The sequence below is a fragment of the Vombatus ursinus genome, unplaced genomic scaffold, assembly GCF_900497805.2.
Source record: "Vombatus ursinus unplaced genomic scaffold, bare-nosed wombat genome assembly UNPS02014805.1, whole genome shotgun sequence".
NCBI classification, from domain to species: Eukaryota; Metazoa; Chordata; class Mammalia; order Diprotodontia; family Vombatidae; genus Vombatus; species Vombatus ursinus.
This window is the reverse complement of record NW_020954583.1, coordinates 11,404,154-11,431,113: the sequence shown is the minus strand read 5'-3', so window position 1 is coordinate 11,431,113 and position 26,960 is coordinate 11,404,154. Positions and strand designations below refer to the sequence as shown.

The 26,960-nt window shown below is 34.9% G+C and overlaps 1 protein-coding gene across 1 annotated transcript in view; it reads right to left on the bottom strand.

The window, feature by feature from the left end:
• Positions 1 to 1,442: 1,442 nt before the first annotated feature.
• The window catches only part of GBE1 (1,4-alpha-glucan branching enzyme 1), a 281,545-nt gene continuing 256,027 nt past the window's right edge, over positions 1,443 to 26,960 (bottom strand). Inside the window, exons 13-14 of the mRNA XM_027874190.1 lie at positions 10,021 to 10,132; positions 1,443 to 3,370 (exon numbers count right to left, since the gene is read on the bottom strand). Of these exons, the coding sequence (XP_027729991.1) occupies positions 3,289 to 3,370; positions 10,021 to 10,132 (194 nt within the window). The 3' untranslated portion in view covers positions 1,443 to 3,288. The remainder of the gene's footprint in view (positions 3,371 to 10,020; positions 10,133 to 26,960) is intronic.

Below are 26,960 nucleotides of genomic sequence, written 5' to 3'. Positions count from 1 at the left end.
GCGTTGATTCTGTTGGCAGCTTTCCTGTCTCTGCATTCATCTTGGTAGTACACTCTATCAAGGGAAGAGCTTGGTACTACTTCTATACCAGTTTTTGTACTTAGACCATTATTACCCTAGGGCTATAAAGAGTGAGAATAGTTTCAATACATTTTAAGAAAACAAAAATATGACCTAACCTCCATGGAGTGAGACCTTAGGAAAAACCAGACCAGCATAGGTGACCATGACCCTACTAGCTATTGCTCAGCTGGAAAGCTCATTCACTGTTTCAGTTTCTATTTAATGTCATATGCTATGAGTTGCTTCATGTAGTGAAGACAATAAGAAAACCATTTCAGATTGCTTTATCACCACTTTTGAAGACACTAGGCGTAGATACAGAGAAAAGGAGCTTTGCACTAAAGCTGAAAATTGAACTAAAGAAAACATATATCTCATTGCTTCCTACCAGATCTATCTGCCTACACTCTCCTCTGTATTGTTTGAAGAACAGATGCCCTAGTCAGAAGCTGCCTTATCTACAGCATCATATAACACTAGGTAAACTCCTAATGTGTGACATGTTGCCCTGTCATTGCTAAAGGGGTCTGATGGAATCAGAAAAACACCCATATGAACAAATGTTTCTTTACTCTTACTGAAAGCTGAGTTGATTATGGGTAAATAGTTCTTTTTAAGGGTTTGAGAAGAGGTTATATAATTTATGCTAGGTTAAAGATAGATACATTAATAATACTGAAAAACAGTAGGGGCAAATATAAACAAAAATATCTAAAATTTGTAGGACTTGAGAAAAATGGAAATGTGGACTGCCAAAATCTTTTAAGCATCAAAAGAAGGAGACATTCTTAGGGAAAACATTTACATTTAATTAAATGTTGTAATAATGATTATTATAAACCACCAGATTTTCTGAATTGGGCCAGCACCTTGTTTTTCTAAACAGGTATAGAAGATCAAGCATATTTCATTCATTTTTGAATGTTATTTTTTGGAGATGGTAATCTATAATTAGCATTCACCTGCTGATCAACATTCTTTTTCTTCATGAAAACATAAAGGTCAATGTATTACCTTTTGGACCATTCATCTTTTTATAAGAACATAAAACAGAAACAATCCTGTTTTGAAAACCCATATTGGAAAAGAATCACACTAAGACATCATTTTTGACAATGACACCATGGCTACTTATTACTAACAAAATAAGCAAAAGAAAAGCATTATTAAAGGCTGAAAGAGTAAGAATATGCCATTATCTCTTGTGCTTACTGGAAATGTTTAGCAACTAAAAGGAATGAGGATTTTTTACAAGATGCTTTCAGATGCACAAAAGCATCCAGAAAAAAAGCGTTTGGACATGGAACGTTAAAATGTGTTGCAAAGATTTTTAGTAGAGACAGATAAATAATCACAACATTCTTATTTTAAACCCTTAATATTTTGTTTATTTGCATATATTTTTATTGTTCTTACTTAGCAGCATACATTTATTGTTCCTCTATCACAAAAACTTGACAAGGGCAATTACCTTACATTATTTTGTGGAACCTTAAAATGTAAACCAGTGAAATCTAAAGAATATGTTCACAAAATCAATCAATATAATTAAAATATAGCACATAATTACACTGGTGATTTTGACCTGGTCATAATTTTCAAAATAACAATTCCAAATAACAATTCTATATTCCATCTTAAAACATGCTACCATGACATGGAAATGGCCTGGTAACACTTTTGTGCATAATGAAAACTAAGTTAAGGGTAATGCAAATTGGAATACTTAACAAAGTGATGGTTGCTGTGTCTTCATCTTTAATAGTTATAATCTGCAGATTATGACAGTGCTAGTATATTCATAAAGCCTTTTAATGGGAAATGCATCAGAAAAGACTTTCCATCTCATGTTTCCCAACAGCAAAATTATCACCCAGTACCATTTAATCCTTCAAATATATTCAAATGATTATCCTCGTTAGGGTTAAAAAAATTAGAAATCCAAAATAAACCTTGTATTTTCATACACAGTCATTCCACATTTTACAAAAGAAAGCTTATTATATGGAAGATAGTTAATGCAAAAGTTTGTTAGTAGAGAACAAACTGTACTGTATGTGTTTTCCACTAAAAATGAGAATTACAATATAGCTGCTGTAAATTACAAGTGATTCAGGACAAAACAAAAAACAAAAACAAACAAGGTTAATGTGTGGTTAAAATGTACCTTAAAAGGTATGCAAAAAATTGGTGATATTTAAGAAAACCATGGACACACTGACCATGGCATAGAGGGGTTAAAATTTGCATCGTAGGTCACACTGCAGCCCATTTTTGAAGTACTGAATTTTGAATTCCAATTCTGAAGTATTGAAGAAGCAACAATCTTTTTTTTTTAACCTAGGTATGAATTAAGCATCTTTTAAAAAGATCATTGATTTTATAACAGTAAAAATATCTTGAGCACAAGAGCCATTTAACAAAATTCTATTTGTTAGTAGCTTGTGCTATAAATGCAAGGTACAGTTACATATAAATTATGTGATTACTCTCTGCAAATGAACATATTTTGATATCAAGTATGTTAAAATATGTTATAAATTAATTCCCTGTAATAATAGATTAAGACAAATCTGATTGAAATTATTTGGATTTTCTGAAATGTTACGATTATTATAATGAGGCTTGGGAAAACTGAGAGAAAAGAGGATTTGAGAATGCTATGTGAATGACAGTAAATAAAAAAAATGTTATGCTAAAATCATACATAACCGCCTTTACAAATAAAGTCTATTATGCTATCTTTTAAAAAAAATCCTTAACATTATTATAAATTCACCAGCATAACAACCATGATACCTTTTCAGTCACTGCATTCTTTGCCAAATATCAAAGAAACTTAAGACTATTTGTTCAATTTTTTAAAAATTCTGCATACTCATTACATTAAGAAAAGATAATAGCATGTAATGAATAAATCAAATCTCAAATAAAAAAGGATGAAAGTACATTTTCTTTTTATAAAATGTAAAATATAACTTGAGAATACTAGCCACTTAGAGGTTTGAAAATATAGTACAGGAACACCAGAAATGCAAAGTTAAATTTTTCTCTACATTTGTAATTTATATGGCCCTGGAAAAGGCCTTTTAAAAGAAAATTTTATATTCATGTGTACATACCAATATTCAATTCCCAATATTTTTTTTGCCACACTTTTTTTAAAGCCTACAAAATAAAAGCTCTCTGATGCTAAATACAGGAACATAAAACAAAGATCTGAATCTACTGCAGGCAAATTCTGTCTTCTTCAGTTTGGCATATCCGTATTTTGAAGCACAAGGCCCACTCTGCTTGGAATGTATACCTAATTTTTTAAAGAAGTAAGAAAAAAAGGCATTATAATCTTGTCAGTACATTTCATGAAAACCATTAAACACGAGGGTTTTACACCACAGACTTCAAGAAATAAGTTTGATGGCATGACTCAAGTTTCTGTTTTCCTAAGGCAATTAATCCTTATGAATCATATTTAAAATCTCAGAATCAGAGTAATCTAAACTATGTACAGTACTTTTCCAGTCTTTGTCCTGATGTTAATGAGAGCATTTTAAAACAATTACCACTAGAGGGCTCTGTATGATTTATAATTGTCAAGGTTCAGACTCCTGAGAACTCATAAGCGTGTTGACAGAAGAGTGATAAACAATGAACTCTTGTTATGTTTAAACACAATTGTATTATTACTATATTGTGAATTAACGCTTGCCTAAGGCCTATGTCATCATTTTGTTCCAGTAAATAGAAGTAATGTGACAAAGCAATGTTTTGCAACTACTTTTGCACCTAGAGAGCTTTACTTATAAAAAGGTTTGATATTCACTTTTTTTTTCCCTTTGAAGAGTAAGAGTTTAATGAATGCAATCAAAGGAATCCTAAGAGGCACACACCTTTAACTCCAGGTGGTATGCCTTAAACCATTTTTCTAATTAGTCACAAACATCTATTTCATGGGATTTGCCTTATAAAGATAGAAAATTCTAATCAACATGCCAGCATTTCATATGAAATTCCCTATCATTTTCTGCTAAAATGACATTTATGTAGCCGAACAAGTGATTTTGTTGTTTTTCTGTCGAGTCCAATCCTTTATGACCCCATGTCGGGTTTTCTTGGCAAAGATACTGGAGTGCTTTGTTATTTCCTTCTCAAGTTCATTTTACTGATGGGGAAACTGAGGCAAATAGGATAAAGTGACTTGCCTAGGGTCACATAGCTAGTAAGTGTCTGAAGCTGCATCTGAACTCAGGTGTTTCTGACTCAAGGTCCAGTGTTTAATCCACTGAGCCACCTAGCTAGCAAGTGATAAAAACTGCTTAATGGACTTTTATGCTACTTAATTCTTTTATTAGTGGTATTATTTTTTTGGCTGGACCAGTCATTTCATTGGCACTCTTAACAGCCTATCAATGCAGATTAGCAACACTTCAGCAATTTAAAGACTCTTAGAGAATTGCCTGGGGGCACTGAGGGCTAAGTCCTGCCTAGAATCATAATAGAAAGTATGGCTCAAGAGGCAAGATATAAGCCTAGGTCTTTCTTACTGAGGGAAACTCAATCCAATCAATGCACTCTCCATAACTTAGTATGTAAAAATATGTTTATTTAAAATACAAACAGTAAAGCCAAGAAAGAACTAGCAGAATGCTAACTTCACTATGACAAATATTTACATTTAAACCCTTGTTTTGTCCTAAATTTTTGGTTTTCTTAATATTCTCCTAATTTCAGCATGTGAAAGCTTGACTGGTGGCATAAAAGTCTTTCATAATCTGGAACTAGAATGTAAAATAAAAAGCAAATACAGATTTAGTGGGGGGAAAAAAAAGAAAATAAGACAGCAGCTAAAATGACCCGACTGATTCCAAAGAACTGATGATGAAGAATGCTACCCACTCCGGACAGACTTAAGATGAAGAAAAGGGTGTACATACATTTTTGGACATAGGCAATAAGGAAATTTGTTTTGTTTGACTAGACATACTTGTTACAAGAGCTGTGCTCTTACTTTTTCCAGAGGTGGTAGAGTGGGTGGCAGGATGAGGCAGATAGGGATGAATTATCAGCAACAAAATTAGAAGAATGAAAAAAGAGCCATTGAGACATCCTTCTTTTAAAAATAAAGATAAAAGAACAGTAGCAAGGTCAGAAAGCAGTACTGACAAGCAGGACAGTTGAACTTATTATAAACTTTAAAAGAATTTCAAGGTGTACATAATAGAGATATGCAGTTTAACGTACAATCTTTTTTTTCTTTTCTGCTATGTATATGGAAATGCTAATTTTATTTGCTGTTCTTTTAAGTTCAGAAAAAGCACTGTAAAAAAAGAAAAAGCCCATTAATACAAGTTTTTTTAAAAAAAGGAGAACAATTGATTTTCACTCAATGACATTGTGGCATATTTACACAACATATTTACACATATTTTCTCCTAAAATTTTTGTGATATAGAGCTCCTAATATCACATGTCCTTGGAAAGGGGCAATTGGAAATATAGTTGATTTGAATATCAGGAATCATTAGGACTCGGGAAAAATGCATATTTAAAATTGTTATATAAAAATTGCTACCTAAATTTCAATTAAAGTCATACATTTTAAAAAGTTATCAAAATTTGAAAACCTTTTAAAAAATACCAGGGGTAACTGTCAAAGTTGAAAATGAGCCATTCAAGAAAGCTAAAAATCATAACCTGGTTTTTAGTATATTAAATTTAATGAAACTCTATATACATTTCTCCAAAATTTTATTTTGCTAATATTTTGAAAAAAAGAAATTAGGATTTTCAATGAGTTGTACTTTTCTTATACTAATATTATTATTTGAACTCTTCTAATTTTTACTTCTTCTAATTTTGTCTCCTATATATGTATATTCTTTCATCTAATTTAGAATACTAAAGAGGACAGAAACATGAAACAATCTCACTAAATTTTAAAGAATTTGATTATTCTTTTTTTTTTAAAGGATGTTAAAAAAATTATTTTCCAATGTTAGATTTTGGTGTTTTTTTAAAACACACAGAACTTTAACACTAAGTTACAAAAATTAAACAACTATGCCAAGCAACTTATCAAAAAGATAATTGTACTACAGTCCACTTGAGAGCCCCCAAATATAAAATAAGGATAATTAACTGACCAAATGGTTACTGGCAATGAGTCTAAATGGCAAAGTAATTAATGATAATCCCATCACTTCGCTCAAATTTCCATTATACAGGACTCACTTTATTCACTAAAGCAACGAAGCAACTATCTACTTAGGAAAAAGTTGTACACATTTATCTATGTTCCCATTTCTGTCAGGGATTTTACATTTCTAAACTGCAATTCTGCTCTTATGCTAGGTTTGTATTAAGTAGGAGAGGTAAATTCTCCCTAGCACACTGGTTCCCAATATAATACTGTTACTGAAGCTCAAAAAAATGAGCGTACTAAAAAGTACTGCCACTTTTATTTTCCAGGAAGATTAAGAAGCAGTTCTGCATGACTTTTTTTTTTTTTTAACCTTCTATAGAACATTCTGATCATAGCTAATATGACCTCAGTAAGAGTATACAACATAAACTGGGTCCCTTGGCTGCACATTTTTTGACCAATGGGTGAAAAAAAATAGAACTTTTACCTGCTGATGCTGCAGCATGGAAGGCTATTTTAAGAATTCTGCAAGCTCTTTGTTGCTTGTTGCTGTCTTTGAAAGCACAGATTTGAAACTTATTCAGCAGATCCTATGGATTACTGAACTTGCAAATTAAATTCTTTGCAAATATATACTAGTTAGGATGGCCACAAATGTCACAGAAGTAGAAAGGTACATTTGGTCTTTTTTCACTACTGTTTCATGGACACAGTATAATTCCTTTACAAGGCTTGGCATCAGGAGGAAACAGCCCCTACTTTACTGACAGCATAACTCTGATAAAAACCTATGAGGTTGTTATGCTCAAGTGTTATAATCGGGTCCACAGCATAGCTAAAACTGTGTAATGATGAATTTCATTACTACAGGATTCAGCTACCTTGTGTATGAGAGGAAAAGTTATTTCTAAAGTCATATTGCTCCTTCTTTTCTGTTCCTTGAGCAAATCTGGCAAGAAGTAATTGTACTTTCTTGGACTTTCAGTATTTTCTTGGTTCATTTGTACTCTCTTATTTCAACCCTGCCACCTGTGATCTTCCCCATCTGGAGCCTAGTTATTTAAATGAGCAATTCCCTACACAACACATGGTCACAGAGAACAAAATAAAATAAGAGAGCTCGGTTTTGTCTTACTTGTCCCTATGATATAGTACACCTCTTACTGTAACACAATCCTATGTGATATATACTCTTTTCCAGCTGCTGCATTCAGATGCAGCACATTCCACGTTTGCTGAATGAGTTAAATCAATGTTATGGGGAAAATTGTTACTGCTTCTAACTGCTTATTTTGTTTTAACTGGGTACAAAGATCTTTTGTTAATACAAGGAACAAAGAATGTCCTGATACTTTCTGAAAATATGCTTTAGAGTCATACAAATAGTTATTCATAATAGCTAGGATGGTTGGTATATAAAACTCTCGTTTCTAATGCCTGTGAATTCTCTTTCCCACCTGACAAAAAGGTTGTACAGCACATACTACTAGATGTATACACGTGGAAAAGTGAGTGGTTCTTCGCTCTTTGATGCTCCTTCTGCTTGTGAAGTGACCAGTTTCTTTCTACCTCTGTCTCTAAGTTTAGATGACAATTTGGTCAGTCTTACTGACTAGTAGATACTTAATAAATTCTCGCTGAATGAATGACGTTATAATTTAATTTTCATTCAGTTCTGTCACCCTCTGACTACTATCTCCCCTCATATTCTCAAAAAGACATTTCAAGATCTGGAGCTCAAGAGCCTTGGGAAAAGCAATACTGTCCAGATCATAAGCATAGTTTTCAGCCAATGAACTATAGCCACGATCGAGGAAATCAACACTTGTGTAGACAGTGCCTGGCAGCTGCCTTTGCAAGCTGCAGCCTCCACTTCTTCAGCAGCCATAGCTTTCAGATCCAGAAAATTAAGTTCTCATCACTAAAGTCTTCAGCTCTCAGATGGTTCAACATAAGACACGGATTAATGTTAAAGAAGTATTATCATCTGTTTCATTATTGAATCTTAAGGACTTTGAAACATTTACATCTGATTTGTGCTAAAGAATGTAAGCTCTTTGAAAGAAGGTGCTCTCTTAATTTTCTATGGGTCCTTAGCACTTAACATAGTATTTTACACATAGTAAGTGCTTAACAAATACTTTTTCATTTCTTAAGTCAATAAATGGCTTTTTCTTCCTGTTAAATTCTAATATACAGTTAATGTACTTTGTAAGATTTCATGAGATTAAAACCTAAAAGAGAAAAGAATTTATTATTTAAAAAGAAAAAGCCCATAGAACTCCAATTTGGATAGATTTCAGAGAGTCCCCAAACTTGGATGCTTTCTAAGTTTGTAAGTGTAGGGACTTTAAATGAGAGATTAAAGTATTAAAATTCCTAATTATTCATGTGGTTTTTACCTTGTGTGGGGATTCTGTGCTTTTATTTTGTAGAGTTAGCTATAATCATACAATACCTGATCCATAATTCCTTTCTTTTGAGGTTTTGAGATTGAAGAGGTCGAAGGAAAGTGACTATTTTGTTACCTTATTGGACATGTCCTATTTTTACTTTTAGCTGAGTGTAATTTCCAACAGTTTCTGTCAAGCCAGGATCTGACAGAATGTAGGCTCTTTGAGAATAGGGGTTATCTCATTTTTGGCTTTGTATTCTCAGCTACTAGCACAGAGCTTTTTGATGAATTTTTTTGATTGCCACCTTGAGGCCATCTTGACATCCTATAGCATATATATTTTCCCCAGAATCCAACCTCACTCATCATTAATAATCTCATTTTTTTCATTGTTACTGTCCATGCAAGATTACCTTTCTCTGCAATATAACAGGAAACAAACTTGAGGGAGTTCTGAGATACTAGCAACACTAGTGATTTGGGGTGAATTAGGAAATGGAACAGGTGGGAGAGCATAGGAATGTACGTGAAGTTTTCACACACATTTTCAATTAATTCCTGCTAAGAATCCTTAGTCCCATGTCTTTCAGTAATGTGAATTAGATTTAAGGAATTGTAAAGGGTCATGTAAACTAAATTCTTATAAATTGTAAGATTGCCACACTGTTATTAACCATGAAAGGGAAATAACTCTATAAACCAAGACCTGTCATAGTCTAATCAATAAAGACAAGCAGATGCTTTCCCACTAAGCATCTGTGTTCTTCTTTATTTAAAAAAAAAAAAGATTAATCGCATCACCCAGCTAAGAGGAATAGAAAATACTGAGATATGTAGTTGACTGCAGAACTAGATTCCAAATGAAATTGCAAATTATTCCAAATGCAGAAATTTCCCAAATCTCCAAAGTTTATCATAATTATTTTAGTGCTTCCCAAACCACAGAACATTTGAAATACTTACCCCATGGAAAAAGGTAGTTCTGGGAAATTGTGGAGCAAAATAGAGGAAATAAAATCTATGCAGACACTTAAAAACTGCTCAAATAATAAACATTTTTACAAGTAATTTCACATTCTACAAAGAAAAATAGTACTGGCATAAACATGTTTACAGGAAACTCCTATTTATATTGCACAGAACATCAGGGTCCAAATAAGTTTAAAGCAAGAGCACAAGGACTGATTTGTGATTATGAAATCAAGGACAGCAACATAAAATAGAACTTATTCACAGGATTTAATACTTTACATCCTAGGTTCTTCATGTTAAGGAAATATGCCAGAACTGGATTAAAATTTTAATTTGTTAAATGTAAAAAATGTAGCCTTTTACTGTTATGACCAATATCAACATCACCTTAAAGATTCAAAAACCTCCTAAAGACAGAAAGAAATTTTTTTTCCCTAAAAATACTTACCAAAAGAGAACAGGGACAGCCATTATGTTCAAAAGCCCCAGAAATGAAATCTGTATTATGGTCCACTCTCTGATGTCCCCCATATTTCTCTTCATCAGTATCCAGAACAATTCTGAATTTATAATGTATTAAGGAATTTAAATTATTTTATTTTAACAAGATCTTATAAAATTATATTGAAAAACACCACAGTTCATATTTTCTCCATTCTTCTGAAACAGTGTGGCATAGTGGATATTGACTTGGAAGCAAGAACTTAATTCAAAACCACTTCTGAAACTAGTTGTGTAACCATGTACAAGTTACTTAACTTCTTTCAACCTCATTTTTCTCATATAGATAAAATACCTGTGGTAGATACCTTATACAAGGCTGATATGAGGATCAAATGAATTAATATACATAAGGTATTTTGTAAATTTTTAGGTGCTATCATCAATGTCAACTATTATTGTTCTTAATAATATTATGTGAATTGTACTAGAGTTGGAAGATAAAAAGATAAAAACAAAACATTCCCTTGCTCTCAAAGCGCTTATAGTCTACCACTTTCTGGTATTATTATCTTAGAATGTGTTATAATTTGATTTTCCAAAGAATTCAATAGCTATATTTTATATTCCTACTCTTTGTAACAGGTATTGATGCACATTTATTATATTCAAAACTGCTAAGAATGTACTCAAACACAAAAATAAGTTAAAATTGCAATTTTATACATCTTCTTTGTCAAAGTACCTGTTAGAGACATGTTTTTATTTTCTAAATATAAACAAAGATAACTAAACAGTGTAGAAAGAGCACTAAATCTGAAATCAGAGAATTTAAGTTTGAATCTTGGCTATCCTATGTAACCATGCCCAAGTAATAACTTTTCTGGGCCTCAGTTTCCTCATTTATAAAATGATGGAGTTGTTTTGGATGATCTATTAGGTTCTTTCTCGTTCTAAATACATAATCATAAATATATGTACATAAAATGACCTTTAAAAAGCCACTCCCTTTCACATCTAGTATGCTAAATTCTGGGCACCCCTGGATATCTTTGTATAGCTAAAGAAAAAGAAAAGCCAATCATGTAGAAGTTATCTTGAAGTAGTTCATTGAAGTCAACTGTGAATCAGATTGATGACAATGACTAATGAGTTGAAATCAGAGAACACGAAGGTTATTAAAAGATGGCTTAGACCTGATCATCCTCTGTTGTCATTAAATGATGCAATATTCCCCACAAGACAGGTGTAGATATGTGTAGCTATTTTTTTTTTCAAATGGAAACACAGTGAGTAAAGTATGCCTGAATGAAATGGAAGGACCATGAAAACAAGAATTTCATTTCTGTCCCCTACTCCCACTTCATAAGCTACTTCCATCAAACCTCTTACGGAATACTAGGATATTCAGTATCTATAACACTACAGTATTTGTGAATACTGAAAATAGGGATCAGCTAGCAGATTACTGGGATCAGCATCAGAAAATAAATACATTATTCAACATAGCCATATAAAGGACAAGTCAGTGTAAGGATAGGGTTGATTTATTTATTCAAACTCAAACTATTTACCCCACTGAATGTCTTAAAAAGCTCCATCAATCATGGGCATTAGACTAAGTGTGAAAAGTCTTTGACAGCTATTTTATTATGTCATAACAGAAAGTCTGTTCCAGGTTGCTGAGGTATTTCATCATTTTCTCTGGGTCCTCCATAAAAGTACTGAGATGGCTGAAATGGGAGAATACCAGAAATTGGAGCACAGGTGGTATTCCAAGTAAAACTCCTAAAAAAAGGAACAGCTGAGAGTGGGGTAGGGAGAGGAGAGGGCTCAACTTCACCCTTGTGTTTCCCCTCTGCCCTCTCCTATTGACTGATTTAACTAGAGTAGGACTTTTGGAGCCCCAAAGTATCTGGAGGATTTTAGATTTCCTATTTTCCCATCAGTGTCCCAGAGTTGTCCTGAGCTGAACTATACTGGGAGCTAAGGGTAGACTGGACATAGATTGAAAGTTTTACAAGAAGCCAGAAAAGAAACTTACACTGCTTAATAGGGACTTTCTGACCATTCAATGAATGGGAGAAAAGAATTGTCAACAAATCTGGGAATTGTCACATGTGCTCTTTAAGTTTGAGTTCACTTTTCCCTGGACTCTTTATGTACTTCTAGAAGTGTATGCCACAGACTTTGATGGGTAGCAGGAATACTATGTACTACTGCTACTGGACCACCTTAATGGTGGTAAAGTTGATTGACAAAACTGATTCTCAAATGATAATCTTATGTGTTGTCTTCCTCCACTACACTGGTAAGCTCTCTGAGAGAGAGAACCATCTTTCTTTTTCTCATTTGTATACCCAGCACTTACGAAAGTACCTGGCATATAACAGATGCTTAATAAATGTTTGCTGAATTTAATTGGGTCCTCCATGTCAGTCAGGTTTAGGTGTTTGTGACAGGAGTAGCAGGAGTCTTTTTTCCCAAATGTACTGCTCTTCCAAGTTTTTTTTTTTGGCAAGGCAATTGGGGTTAAGTGACTTACCAAGTCACATAGCTAGTAAGTGTTACGTGTCTGAGGCCGAATTTGAACTCAGGTCCTCCTGACTCCAGGGCTGGTGTTCTGGCTGCCTCCCAAACATTCTTATTACCACTGTGGCCATAATCATTCTTCTAGACACCCAGATTCACAACCTTGTGCCTGGCATTTAGTGGGCTCTTAATAAAAGTTTACTGATTAATTGATTTACTTAACACCTCACTCTCACTCAAACCATCAGTTGCCAAATCTTGTTATTTCTATGTCCATAACACCTCTCCCAAAAGTTTCCTTTGCTGCTCCTGGACTATTGCAATAACCTCCTATTTAGTCTCTCTCAATCCAATCCATCCTCCACAAAGTGACCAAAGTAATTTGTCCTAAAGACCAGGTCAGATCCCGTCATCCTTCCCTTCTCCTCCATGATATAAGAAATCTAGGGTCCATGATACAAAAAAAGTTAATAGGTGTAGTGGGATGGGGAAGTTATCAGGAGTAACAAGTGTTGAGTGGAAAGGCAAGATAAAGAAGAGATTGAAAAAGGAGAGAAATGGAAGAAAGATGAGGTATCAAAAGTACAGTTGGTTAGAGTAGAAAAATAAGCACAAGGACTTATATTTATTTTATACACACTTCCTCTCCCAATCCAGTTTCCTCTGGTAGCATATGAATCTCTATTATTGTGAAATGCTATCTACTTCTGCTATAAATAAATCAGCACATTTATTAAGTAACTACTTTGTGTAAGGAACTGTGATAGTCCATGGAGATACAAAGACAAAAATTAAATGGTCCCTGACCTCAAACAACATGAATGTGTGTATGTGTGTGTGTGTGTGTGTGTGTGTGTGTGTGTGTGTGTGTGTGTTTTAAAAACATAGGTATATAGAACTTCTGGTGCCAAGATAATGGAATAAGGAAGGAACCCTCTTGGAGCCCTCCTAAATGTCCCTGCAAACAACTTAAGAACCACCTCAGAACTGATTTAGCAGCCAGGAAGCAGCTTACTGGCACAGCAGGAAAGGTCTTCTCACTGGGGTGGGAGGGGAGCAAGGTCACCTGCAGTAGCATCCAGACTCATAGCAGAGCACCTGCAGCAAGGCTCCATGGCTGAGGCAAGCCATAAGCAAGGCCCCACACTGCTGTAGGCCAAGCAGCCCCCATGCACACTGTAGCACAGCAAGGTTCCACTCTCCAGTGGCCCCAACCCCAGCACAGGCCACCAGGCTGGTCTCCCCCCACTACTGAGCAGTAGTGAGGCCCTGCCGCTGGGGACAGACCATTCTCCTAAAATCCATCTGAAAGATCCCTTCCCCAAAGCCTGCCATCAGAGAGGCTCTGTTTCCACAGCAACACAGAAGCAAGGCCCCTGACTCTGGGGCATGCCAGCAACAAGACCTCTCCCCTAGAGTCAGCCAACAGAGAGGCCCTGTTTCCATAGCAACACAGTAGCAAGGCCCCATGCCCCCGTACAACAAGCTTGGGTCAGTGCAGGATGACAGCCTAACATAAAAATACCAAGTCACAAAACAGGAAGAACAAAAGAGCAAAAAAGAACTTGACCATAGAAAGTTACTATGGTAACAGGCAGGATCAAGGCACAAACTTGGAAGACGGCAACAGTGTCAAAATGGCTACATGTGAAACTTCAAAGAAAAATGTAATTGGTCTTAGACCAAAAAAGAACTCCTGAAAGAACTTAAAAAGGATTTTAAAAAGCAAAATAGAGAAGTAGAAGAAAAAATGGGAAAAGAAATGAGAGTAATACAAGAGAATCATAAAAAAAGAATGGATACCAGGGAAAAAGATATACAAAAAATTCACAGAAGAAAATAACTCCTTAAAAAAATAGAATAGGTGTAGAATGCAAAATAAACCCACATAAATCATCAGCATTTCTATATATTATCAACAAAATCAAGCAGCAAGAGATAGAACGAGAAATTCGATTTAAAATAACTGTAGCCAATATAAAATACTTGGGGCTCTACCTTCCAAGACAAAGCCAGGAACTATATGAATACAACTATAAAACACTTTTCACACAAATAAAGCCAGATCTAAACAACTGGAAAAAAAATCAATTATTCATGGGTAGGCCAAGCCAATGTAATAAAAAATGGCAATTCTACCTAAATTAATCTATTTATTCAGTGCCATACCAAACTATCAAAAATTATTTTTATATAGCTACAAAAAAAAAAAATAAAAATCATCTGAAGAAGAAAAGTTCAAGGATATCAAGGAAATGAATGAAAACATGAGAAAGGGGCTAGTCTAGCCATACCAGATATCACATTGTATTATAAAGCAGTAATTATCAAAACAATCTGGTACTGGCTAAGAAACAGAATGGTGGATCAGTGGAATAGATTAGGTATAAATTACATTATAGTAAATGACCATAGCAATCTAGTATAAGATTAACCCAAAGACCCAAGCTTTTGTAACAGCAACTCATTATCTGACAAAACCTGCTGGGAAAACTAGAAATCAGTATGACAGAAACAATGTATAGAACCAGGGGTGGGGAACCTGCAGCCTCGAGGCCACATGTGGTCCTCTAGTTCCTCAAGTGCAGTCCTTTGACTGAATCCAAACTTCATAGAACAAATCCCAAAGAAACAGATGAGTGGATCAGTAGAAGAGATTAGGTATACAAGACACAGCAGTAAATGATGATAGTAACAGTATTTGATAAATCCAAAGAACTTAGCTTCTAGGATTAGAACTCACTATCTGACAAATACAGCTGAGAAAATTGGAAAACAGTATGGCAGAAACTAGGTATAGATTAACATCTCACATCGTATGCCAAGATAAGGTCAAAATTGGTACATGATTTACACATAAGGGATGATACCATAAACTATTTTATGCTCTCCTGATTTGCTTATCTGTCAGATCTATGGATAAGAGAAGAATTTAGGATCAAACAAACATACAGAGCATTACAAAATATAAAACAGATGATTTTGATTATATAAAATTTTGGAAAGCAGAAAACTGGGGAAAAAAATTTGCAACAAGTATCTCCGATAAAGGTTATGTTTCTCAAATATATAGAGAATTGAGTCAAATTTATAAAAATACAAGTCATTCCCCAATTGATAAATGGTTGTTTGGATATGAAAAGGCAGTTTTCAGAAGAAGAAATCAAAGATGTCTACAGTCACATGAAAAAATTCTCTAAATCACTATTGATGAGAGAAATGCAAATTAAAACAACTCTTAGATGCCTCCTCACACCTATCAAAGTGGCTAATATGACAAAAAAGGAAAATGATAAATGTTAGAGGGGATGTTGAAAAACTGGGGCACTAGTACACTGTTGGTGGTGCAACCCTTCTGGAGAGCGGTTTAGAACTATGCCCAATGAGCTATAAAACTGTGATCCCTTTGATCCAGCAATATCATAGCAATATCCCAAAGATATCAAAAAAAAAAGGGGGGAAGAGGGGAGGAAAGGACCGATTTGTACAAAAACATTTACAGCAATTCTTTTTGTGGTGGCTAAGAATTGGAAATCAAGAGGATGTCCATCAATTAAACAAGCTATGGGACATGGTTGTAATGGAATATTATTGTGCTGTAAAGGAAATGACAAGTAGGATGACTTCAGAAAAACCTGGAAAGACTTACATAAACTGATGCAAAGTGAAGTGAGCAGAACCAGGAGAACATTGTACACAGTAACAGCAATTATGATGAAGAACTGTGAATGACTTAGCTAATCTCAACAGTATAATGATCTAAGACGACCCCAAAGGACTCATGATGAAGCACACTATCTTCTTCCAGAAAAAGAACTAATACTGTCTGACTGAAGCATGCTATTTTTTCTCTTTCTTTCTTTTTTCCTTTCTTTTTTTATTCAAGTCTTCTTGTACAAAATTATTAATATGGAAATGTTTTACATGATTGCACATGTATAAGCTATATCAAATTGCTTACCATTCCAGGCAGGGAGGAAGGGAAAAAGGGAGGGATAGAACTTGGAATTCAAAATTCTAGAAAAATGTTTTTAAAAATGTTTTAACATGTAATTGGGGAAAAATAAAATATAAATGTGTATAATACACAGAAAGTAAATTAGGGGACCTAGGGGATCAGGAAAAGTATCATGTAAGAGATGGTACTTCTTCAGAACTGGAAGGTGATAAATAAATTTGGTTTCAAATTTTAACCTGCTTATTTTGGGGAAAACAGAAGAAAGGAAAAATTAGAGAAGATTCTTTATAGTGATTAAAAAGAAAAGAGATCAAGTTAAGGGACATCAAACTGGGTATCTTTTTTAAATGTTATGATTTACATTTCTGAAAATTCAGAAGACTCCTAAACATTCACTACATCTATTAACAGGTTTGAGTAACTGATAAGTTTGTAGCAGTATTTGATGATCTACATGGAAATGCCATGTTCCACAAGAGGATTGGAATAATAAGATTAAAGGGAAGAGAAGGTATGAAGTCTCTTAAATTCAATGGCTCTTCAAATGCTTCAAAAGCTGCTGTGTTTGCTCAGTCTCTTGATAAAGTGCTTGCTCAAAGAATAACAATTTTGATGTAAGAAATACTATCATTTATATCATTTCAGACAACTTATTTTACTTGATGAAGCTAAATAACTATTGTAAGGTAAAACTCTCAGATTTCAAAGCAAGTAATAATAAGTTTTTTTAAATGATTGGTTAAACTAAAATTCTGATTTTTGAGGTGATGAAAAGAATTTATTTATTTTCTATTTCTTTGGAGGGATGATTACATGGAAAATGTTGATGTTTATGGTGGTAAATAAATCTCTTTCTTTCTAGGAAAACAGCACTAGAAAGTGGATTGTGGTGGGGGTGCTGAGACACTCCTTTCTTCTTGGTTTTTTTTTGGTGAGGCATTTGGGGTTAAGTGACTTGCCCAGGGTCACAAAACTAGTAAGTGTCAAGTGTCTGAGGCCGGATTTGAACTCAGATCCTCCGAGGTTTACCCACTGCGCCATCTCATGGCCCAACACCTTCTTCTTAAAGGGACAGTGGTGGTAAGAGAGAATCAGCCAGGGGTTGAATATATCCATCAGTTAAACTCCAGAAGGAGGATCGTGTACTTGGCTCCTTTGTATCATGTGCCTTTCACACAGTAGTAGTATATGGGTAAAACCAAAATCAATCAGAAAGCTGATTGACTGAAAAGTGAGCCTGGCCAGCATTTTAAGATGACTGAATAACTCTATCCATAGAACTCAGGTGGACTGACACCATTTTAACGACAGAAGGATGGGACAGGCTGAGTTTTCTTATCTGTAGGGTCAGATGGAAATGGATACTCCCAGCTGATAAAAAATCATGATTGCCACGACAGCCCTAAGGAAAAATAGCTAGATAGGACAGTTTAGGAAGGTTATTAAATATTACCTTCTCTGGAACTATTTCCTTTTATTCTCACATCTAATTATCTTACCTTGGTATATAATTTCTAAATTTGTATATTCTTTTATAAATAATTCTTTAAAATACACTTTTATTAACTCAAGTATGGATACAATGAAAGAGAGAAGAGATGCCAGTATCAGTTATCCCATTATAACATAAGTAGAAGGACAGGGAAGAAAGGTATTTAGGTCTGTATGCATTTAAATCTAGAACAGCCAGTTCTCAGGAACTGAGAAGATCTCAGAGCCCTGGTGCCTTAAAAGTTGGAATTCACAGATCAAGGAAACAAACCAGTCAATAAGCACTTATTAAGTGCTTACTCTGTGACAGGAATTCTGTCAAGCCCTGGGAATACAGAGAAAAAAGCAAAAACAGAACCTGCCTTCAAGACAACATACTTATAAATAGGGGGATTCAATATGCACATAGAATAGATGGAAAATAGCGGGGATGGCACTAGAAACTAAGGGAACTAGGAAAGGCCTCATATATTAAGCTTGGCCTTGAAGGAAGCCAGGGATTCTCAGACACAAAGGGGAGGAGAAAGAATATTGGAAAGAAGGAGGGCAAAGAAAAGGCATGAAAGATGGAATGGCACATTTTAGCGAGTAAGTAGGCCAATATGACTGAACTTAGAGGAATGTATGATGCCTGGAAAAATAGGATAGGTTATGAAGAACTTTAAGTTTCAAATGGATGAGCTTATATTTGATTCCAGATGGAACATGGAGCCATTGAGTCACACACTCAATCTAATGAGTATATATGGTGATAGAAAAAAAAATTACAGAGAGAAGGAAAATCACTTTGGCATTGATATGGAAGATGATTTGGAATGGGGAGGATCTTTAGGCAGGAGGATTAATTAGAAGGTGATTAGAATAGCCCAGAAAATTAGTGATGAGTGCTTACACTAGGATGAATGGAGAGAAGTGGATATATATGAGAGATGTTGTGGCAGTAGAAATGATAGAATTTGTAAACTGATGGGATATATGTGGTGAGGAAGAGTGAAGAATCCAGGATGACACTGAAGGGAGGATGATTCTGCCTTTAACAGTAATATGGACATATGGAAGAGGCACTGATTTTGGGGAGGACAAGGAATTCTGTTTTGGACATGCTGAGGCTGAGATGCCTGTGGGTATCCAATTCAAAATGTCCAACAGGCATTGTTAATGTGGAGTTAGAGGTAAGGAGAGAGACTAGAGCCGGGCATAAAAACCTAGAAACCATCAGCATAAAGAGAATAACTGAACCCATGGGAACTGATGAGAATACCAAGGGAGACAATATAAGGAAAAAAAGAAAGGAGGATTCAAGACAGAGCCTAATTGGACACTCACATTTAGTTCTAAGACATGGACGAAGATCCAGCAAATGAGACAGGGTGATCAGAGAGGCAGAAGTTGAACCAAGAGTCAACAGTGTCATAAAAACCAAGATGATATGTTCATATTTCCCCCATCTCTAAAAACTCTCATTAGATCCCAGCAGCTAAACTTCTTGGAGAAAGCCTCTCATGGTCTAATTTGACTTCTTACCTCATCATTCAAGTGAAACTACTCTCTACCAAGTTGCTAATTATTTCTTAATTTTTATATTGAAGGCCTATTTGTCAATCCTAATCTTTCTTGATCACTCCTTAGCATATAACACTATTGACTATGTTCTCCTCCTGGTTCTTTTTGCTGCAAACAGGGAAAGAACCTGTAGATAAGAGACTAAAAATTAGAGAAGCGAGGGGAGATGATACTGGGGACAATTTTATGGAAAAAATTGGAAGGATTGGGACTAAGGGTGAATGTAGAGGGATTACTTTTGACAAGAAGAGCTAACTCTTCATCAAAAATTAGAGTAAGAAGGAAATGTGAAATGAAAAAATAAGGCAAATGGCCTCATTATTTCAGTAAAGTATGAGGCAAGATTCTCAGTTGAGATGTGGGAAGGAGGTGTTATAGGAGGCTTAATGAGAAAAGAGACTTGCAGCTAACTACAAAAAATTAATGAAAAGATAAAAACTTGAGGACTGAAAAGAATTCCTGGACCTCTTCTAAGAAAGAGGGTATACTATACAGGAAACTGATGCAGTTCGGTAATGTCCATGGCTCAGGGCTGAATCCTTCATGCATTCTACCCATATATCTACATGATTATGGTAATTTCTTAGGATGGGAAAGAAACTTTAGGAGGAAAAATAAATACAGAACAAATGCAAAGAAAATTGTTAAGAAAAAGATTCAATGACTTCACTATATATTTTCTGTGCAGTTATCTTTAAGGGTAAGAAAAGGAATGCTCTTTTTGTGGTGGCAAAGAACTGGAAACTGAGAGGGTGCCATTAATTAGGGAATGGCTGAATAAGTTAGAGTTCATGAATGTGACAGAATACCATTGTTCTGTAAGAAATGATGGAATAGGCGGAGCCAAGATGGCAGAATAAAAGCAGTGACTTGCTTGAGCTCTCCCCCAAACCCCTCCAAATACCTGTAAAAAATGGCTCTAAACAAACTCTAAAGCAGCAGAACCCACAAAGACAGAGTGAAACAAATTTCGAGCCCAACAACCTGAATGGTTGATTGGAAAGGTCCCTTGTACCCGGGAGGGAGAGAAATGCAATTCAGAGTGGCAAAACATGCCTCAGTGAACCTGGAGCAGGCCTCAGGGGACTGAATCATAGGCAGCTGTGGCGGTTTCCAGACTTCTCAATCCAAAAAAGCCAAAGACAACTTAGAAGGTCAGTAGGAAAGGTCTGCTGGATGTTGCAGTGAGAGAGAAGCTTGGTGCCAGCCCCAGTCCCGGTGTAGCCCCCACGCAGAGGCTGCTTCCAGAGCTTCTGGCCTACAGACTGAGGGGGAATCAAGTGGCTGATCAGAGGGGGATTTCAGGGATCTCTTTGCTGGTGCTGAGGCACTATTCTCTTTGCTTTGCCCATGCTTGGATCTGTGTCACAGTTCTGGGTGGTGACCCTGGGGTAAGGAGGAGCGCTGGAGTGGTGAAGCTTGTAGTGGAGGTGGAGATGAAATCCTCCTCGCAGTTCCAAGGCACAAAAGAATGCTTGTGGTCACTCACAGACCAGAGCACAGACCAGGAAAGGAGTAAACATCTCGCCCTTGATCATAACACCTTGGAAGAAGTGAAAATTTACAGGTCCCTAGAAGTAGCTCTGAAAACAGCTGCACACAACCCCTGAAACTTGGGACAGTACATTCTCCACACTGGAAGCAGATCCTTACCTTAACAAAGAGTTTATAACTCAAGTAACTGTTTGGGATCATGAGCAAACTGCACCAAAAAAAAAAAAAAAAAGTCAGACCATAGAATCTTTCTTTCATGACAAAGAAGATCAAAACATACAACCAGAAGAAGACAACAAAGTCAAAGCTTCTACATCCAAAGCCTCCAAGAAAAATATGAATCAATCCCAGGCCATGGAAGGGCTCAAAAAGGATTTTGAAAATCAAGTAAGAGAAGTAGAGGAAAAACTGGGAAGACAAATGAGAGTGATGCAAGAAAATCATGAAAAACAAGTCAACCTCTTGCTAAAGGAGACCCAAAAAATTACTGAAGAAAATAACACCTTAAAAAATAGACTAACCCAAATGGCAAAAGAGGTCCAAAAGGCCATGAGGAGAAGAATGCCTTAAAAAGCAGAATTGGTCAAATGGAGAAGGAAGTCCAAAAGCTCACTGAAGAAAATAATTCCTTAAAAATTAGAATGGAGCAAATAAATGGAAGCTAGTGACTTTATGAGAAATCAAGACGTTGTAAAACAAAACCGAAGAATGAAAAAAGAGAAAACAATGTAAAATATCTCATTGGAAAAACAACTGACCTGGAAAATAGATCCAGGAGAGAGAATTTAGAAGTTATTAAACTCTCTGAAAGCTATGATCAAAAAAAAAAAAAGCCTAGATATCATCTTTCAAGAAATTATCAAGGAAAACTGCCCTGACATTTTAAAACCAGGGGGCAAAATGGAAATTGAAAGACTCCACTAAAGGAAAACTCCTAGGAATATTGTAGCCAAATTCCAGAGTTCCCAAGTCAAGGATAAAATATTGCAAGTAGCCAGAAAGAAACAATTCATGTATTGTGGAAATACAATCAGGATAACACAAGATTTAGCAGCTTCTATACTAAGGGACCAGAAGGCTTGGAATATAATATTCCAGAGGTCAACGGAGATAGGATTACAACCAAGAATCACGTACCCAGCACAAATGAATATTTTCAGGGGGAAAAATGGTCATTCAGTGAAATAGAGGACTTTCAAGTATTCTTGATGAAAAGACCAGAGCTGAACAGAAATTTTGACTTTCAAATACAAGACTCAAAAGAAACATGAAGAGGTAAACAGGAATGAGAAATCATAAGGGACTTATTAAGGTTGAACTGTTTACATTCTTGCACAGAAAGATGATATTTGTAACTCATGAGACCTTCGTCAGTATTAGGGTAGTTGGAGGGAAAAAAATTATATGTATGTATATATAGATAGATAGATAGAGAGCACAGGGTGAGTTGAAGATGAAGGGGTGATATCTGGGAAATAAAATTAAGGGATGAGAGAGGATTATACTGGGAAGAGAAAGGGAGAGGTAGAATGGGGTAAATTATCTCACATAAAACAGACAAGAAAAGGCTTTTACAAAGGAGTGGAAGCAGGGAAAGGTGAGAGGGGATGAATGAATCTTATTCTCATCAGATTTGGCTTAAAGAGGGAATAACATACACACTCACTTGGATATAGAAATCTATCTTACCCTACAGGAAAATAGGAGGGAAGGGGATAAGAGAGCAGGGGGATGATAGAGGAGAGAACAGATTGGGGGAGGGAGCAATCAGAAGCAAACACTTCTGAGGAGGGACATGGTCAAAATAGAGAATAGAATAAATGGTGGGAGGGATATAATGAAGGGAAATGTAGTTAGTTTTTCACAACATGATTACTATGGACATGTTTTACATAACTACACATGTATCACCTGTATCAAGTTGCTTGTTTTCTCAATGAGGGTGGGTGGGGAGGGAAGAAGGGAGAGAATTTGGAACCCAAAGTTTTAAAAACAAATGTTAAAAATTGTTTTCACATGCAACTGGGAAATAAGATATACAGGCAATAGGGTATAGAAATCTATCCTGCCCTATAGGATAATAGAAGGTGAAGGGGATAAGCGGGGGGGGGGGGATAGAAGGGAGGGCAGATTAGGCGAAAGGGTATTCAGAATGAACATGACGTCATCTTGGGGTGGGGGGAGGGATGAGATGGGGAGAAAATTTGGAACTCAAAATCTTGTGGAAGTGACTGTTGAAAACTAAAATATATATATAAACTGAAAAATAAGAAATGATGAAGGGGGTGGTTTCAAAGAAACCTGAGAAGACTTGTATGAACTGATACAAAGTGAAGTGAGAAGAACTAGGAGAGCAATTTATATAATGATACTGTAAAGAGAAACAATTTTGAAAGACTTAGTCATTCTGATCAATATATTGACCAACCACAATTCTAGAGGACTCACGATGAAACATACTGCCCACTCCCAGATAGAGAAGTGATGGACTCTGAGTGCAATGGATACGACCAATGTGGGATTTGTTTTCATTGACTGTACAAGTTTGTAACTGCTTGAATTTTTCTTGTTTTCTAAATGGGTAAAAAAGGAAACAGGAGAAAGAAAAATATGGACCTGAATTTTTTTAATTGAATTTTCTAAAAAAGAAAAAAAATTGAGTGTTATAAAACTTGAGGGTATTTTATACACATTTAATAATATATGTGAACTTTAGGCTACGAAGCTTTGGAGAGAATATGGCCTAAAAATCCTTTCTTTTTTATGTTACCTAACTTTTTTATTTATTATCAATGAGAATCTACAGAGCCTCAGGTTATACCTGTATACCCCCCTCAAGAAAATCTGTCCCTTCATTTTATAAATATGTGTAAATTAACCCTCTTTACAATCATGAACCACAGAGTACTATAAACAATGACTTTTAGTTGCTCTCTCTGGTCCCTTCCCAAACCTAGTACCAGCAAAGACTTCTGGTAAGTTGCTGTATATTTTATGAATGTTCGGGGAATGTTTCCCTTAGGCATTTCAGTTTTTGCCTCTATGATCTACAGTATACATTAAATTTAATAATTCATCAATGGTGCCTAAAGCTTTGACATATTTAATGATTCTTTAAAAACTATTTACAGCAATGTGATGTTTATAACTAAATTAATTTTAGTAAAATTATTTAAGTTTGTTAATCTAGCTTTTAAAAAATCCCTATTTCTTACAGTATTTCTAAAATAAGAGAACACTTAAGAAGCATGAAAATTATTTTAAATTTTATACTCTATATAATGAAAATATATTTTAAAAATATGTCATAAATTCAATTTCCTTTAAGAAGAATGTATCCTTTTAAAAAGTGTAGTTCACATAAACTTTTTTAATTGAAAGCTGAATCTTTATACAAGAGCTACACGAGAATTAAATTTGTGAATGCTGTCTTCATTAAAACTTTAAATGACAACTACACATTTTAATTAAGTACAGAACAAAAGTATTCTTCCATTATAGTCAAGGAGGACCTTGTTTCATCTACAAAGAGCTTAGAATAAAAGCCCTGATTCCAGACTGAAATAAACCCTGATTCCTGTTACCTTGATGTCATGACCATACATTTTTAGAAGAAGAATAATGTAGAAAAGCAAAGGAACCAATGAAACCTAAAAGACTGGTAACATCAAATGAAGATGCTATAATTATTTACTGTAGTAATTAATGGATTGTAGTGGTGTGTGTGTGTGTGTGTGTGTGTGTGTGTGCGTAAATGATTAGCTAACTATTTGGCATGTTAAAGGAACATGCTACTAAATAAAAACAAATCACAAATGATATGAGAATTATAATGCTGTTTTGTTTTGAAAATGGAGAAAAGGGCAGCTAGATAGCACAGTAGTTAGAGCACCAGCCCTGGATTCAGAAGACTTGAGTTCAAATCTGGCCTCAGACACTTGACACTAGCTGTGTCACTGTGAGCAAGTCACTTCACCCCACTGCCTTACCAAAAAAAAAAGGGGGGGGGGAATTTTAATCAAAATACTTGGCTATCTAATTTAGGAGTTTTTATTTGGACGAGATGGTTACAAAATTTTAACTGCCCCAATATAAACCACTTGATTAATGATTTCTCAAACATTATCAAAGAAATAACAAAAAAAACTTCCCTACTGCTTTTAATTTTACTTAATTTTGTTGCTGTACACACATTCAAAAGAATTCTAAGATACTGGATTCAAACAATAAAATTGTTAACTTGATAATAATAAGTTCTAAATAAATTTTTAAAAAGCATAACTTATATGAAACTATTTATAATTTCTCATTTTTCTGGCTACAGTCAGCAAAGAAAGACAGAATAACTCCATCCAAAAAAACAAATAGACCATTATACAATTGTTCTGGAATGAGTATTTTCCTTTTCCACAACCTTGCTGTAAGTATTACCTACACATTCTTTATGAATTGAGAGTAGATTTAGATTCTAGTAAAGCATTATTTGATCCTTACTTCATATAAATAACAGCTACATAGCTTTCATCTAAGTCAAAAGGATAACACAAGAAAAAGGAACAGAAAAGTAGGAAAAAAAAACAGATGAAAGTATAAACAGAATAAACTATCACTATTATGAAATCATTGCCTATGCCAGGACATGACAACTAAGCAGGATCAGAAAAACCTTGGGTTTATTGGACCCATTCGATTTTTTTCCCATTGCATTTTTATTTATATATTTACCTTTACTATTTTTTGCTGTGGTGTCCTTGTTTCCTTTTCCTTTCTGATTATCTTTGTTGCTGACAGGATTCTAATCACTGTTAATAGTATATTTTAACATGTATTTTATAGTCAACTGGATAGCAACTTCAGCTTTTTCAAGGACAAATGCTGTACAATTCTATCAAAAACAACAATGTAACTAGACATTTCTCAATGCTCTGGGTGAGATCCTGAATCTTTAATATTTTACTACTTAAGTTTTTTGGTTTTCATTTCTTTTACGTTTAAAACTATTTTTTGCTATTAACCTTTAAATAACACTATCAGGTATCAAACTTGGTATTTTCTTCTTTTCTTTAGAGATTGTTCCCTGGAGTTAGTTTTCTGTTATATTACAAGTATAACTTCTTACTCAATCTATGTCTTGTAGTCTGCGCTTTTGACGAATACCTTCTCTCCTCTTTATTGAAAAACCAAGGCAATATTCATACAGCTTTATGCCATAGCTAAGCAAGTACTTTCCTCTTGCCACTGGAGTTTAGCTGGAAGATTATAAACTCAGGAGTAAAGTATTTTAAATAAATCTCAATTGAAAAGAATTAAAAACTTAAACAAACCAAAGAAGGAATTTCATTGCTTCATTAATTCAAATAACTTTTCTTGTCAATTCAAATGGTTAGTCTGCTAATTTCTTCTCTTACACAGTAATTGGTAATGAAAGACCATTTAGGAAGATTATATTTATCAGTGGCTTTTGTTCAGATTTGTTAATGACCATACAAAGTACAATTGTTAATTTTCTCAAAACTTTGAAAGCTAGTTTTGAAATAAGGTTAACCTTTACCTATCTTAAAATTTATTTTTAAAAAATGCACCTATCTTAATTTTAATAAATGCCCCCACACTTAACTTTTTAAATAAATGAGAGAGATTCACTCTCACAGTATCATTTTGTGCTCTCACAATTCACCAGGGAGAATAACAGAACTGGCCCGAGGCAAAATTCCTAAGCAGGCAAGCTTTGTTTTTATTCACTGTAATGGGTGGGTACAACATAGTACCTCAATTCCTTCCTCTGGAACCACACAACTAACTTTCTTACCTTCTTCTCCCATATCTTAAATCTTTGGAGTTCAATTTGGATAATTGTGATTCCCAGACTTTTGCCCATAGTTAACTGCTTATATGAATCTGGCCAGAAT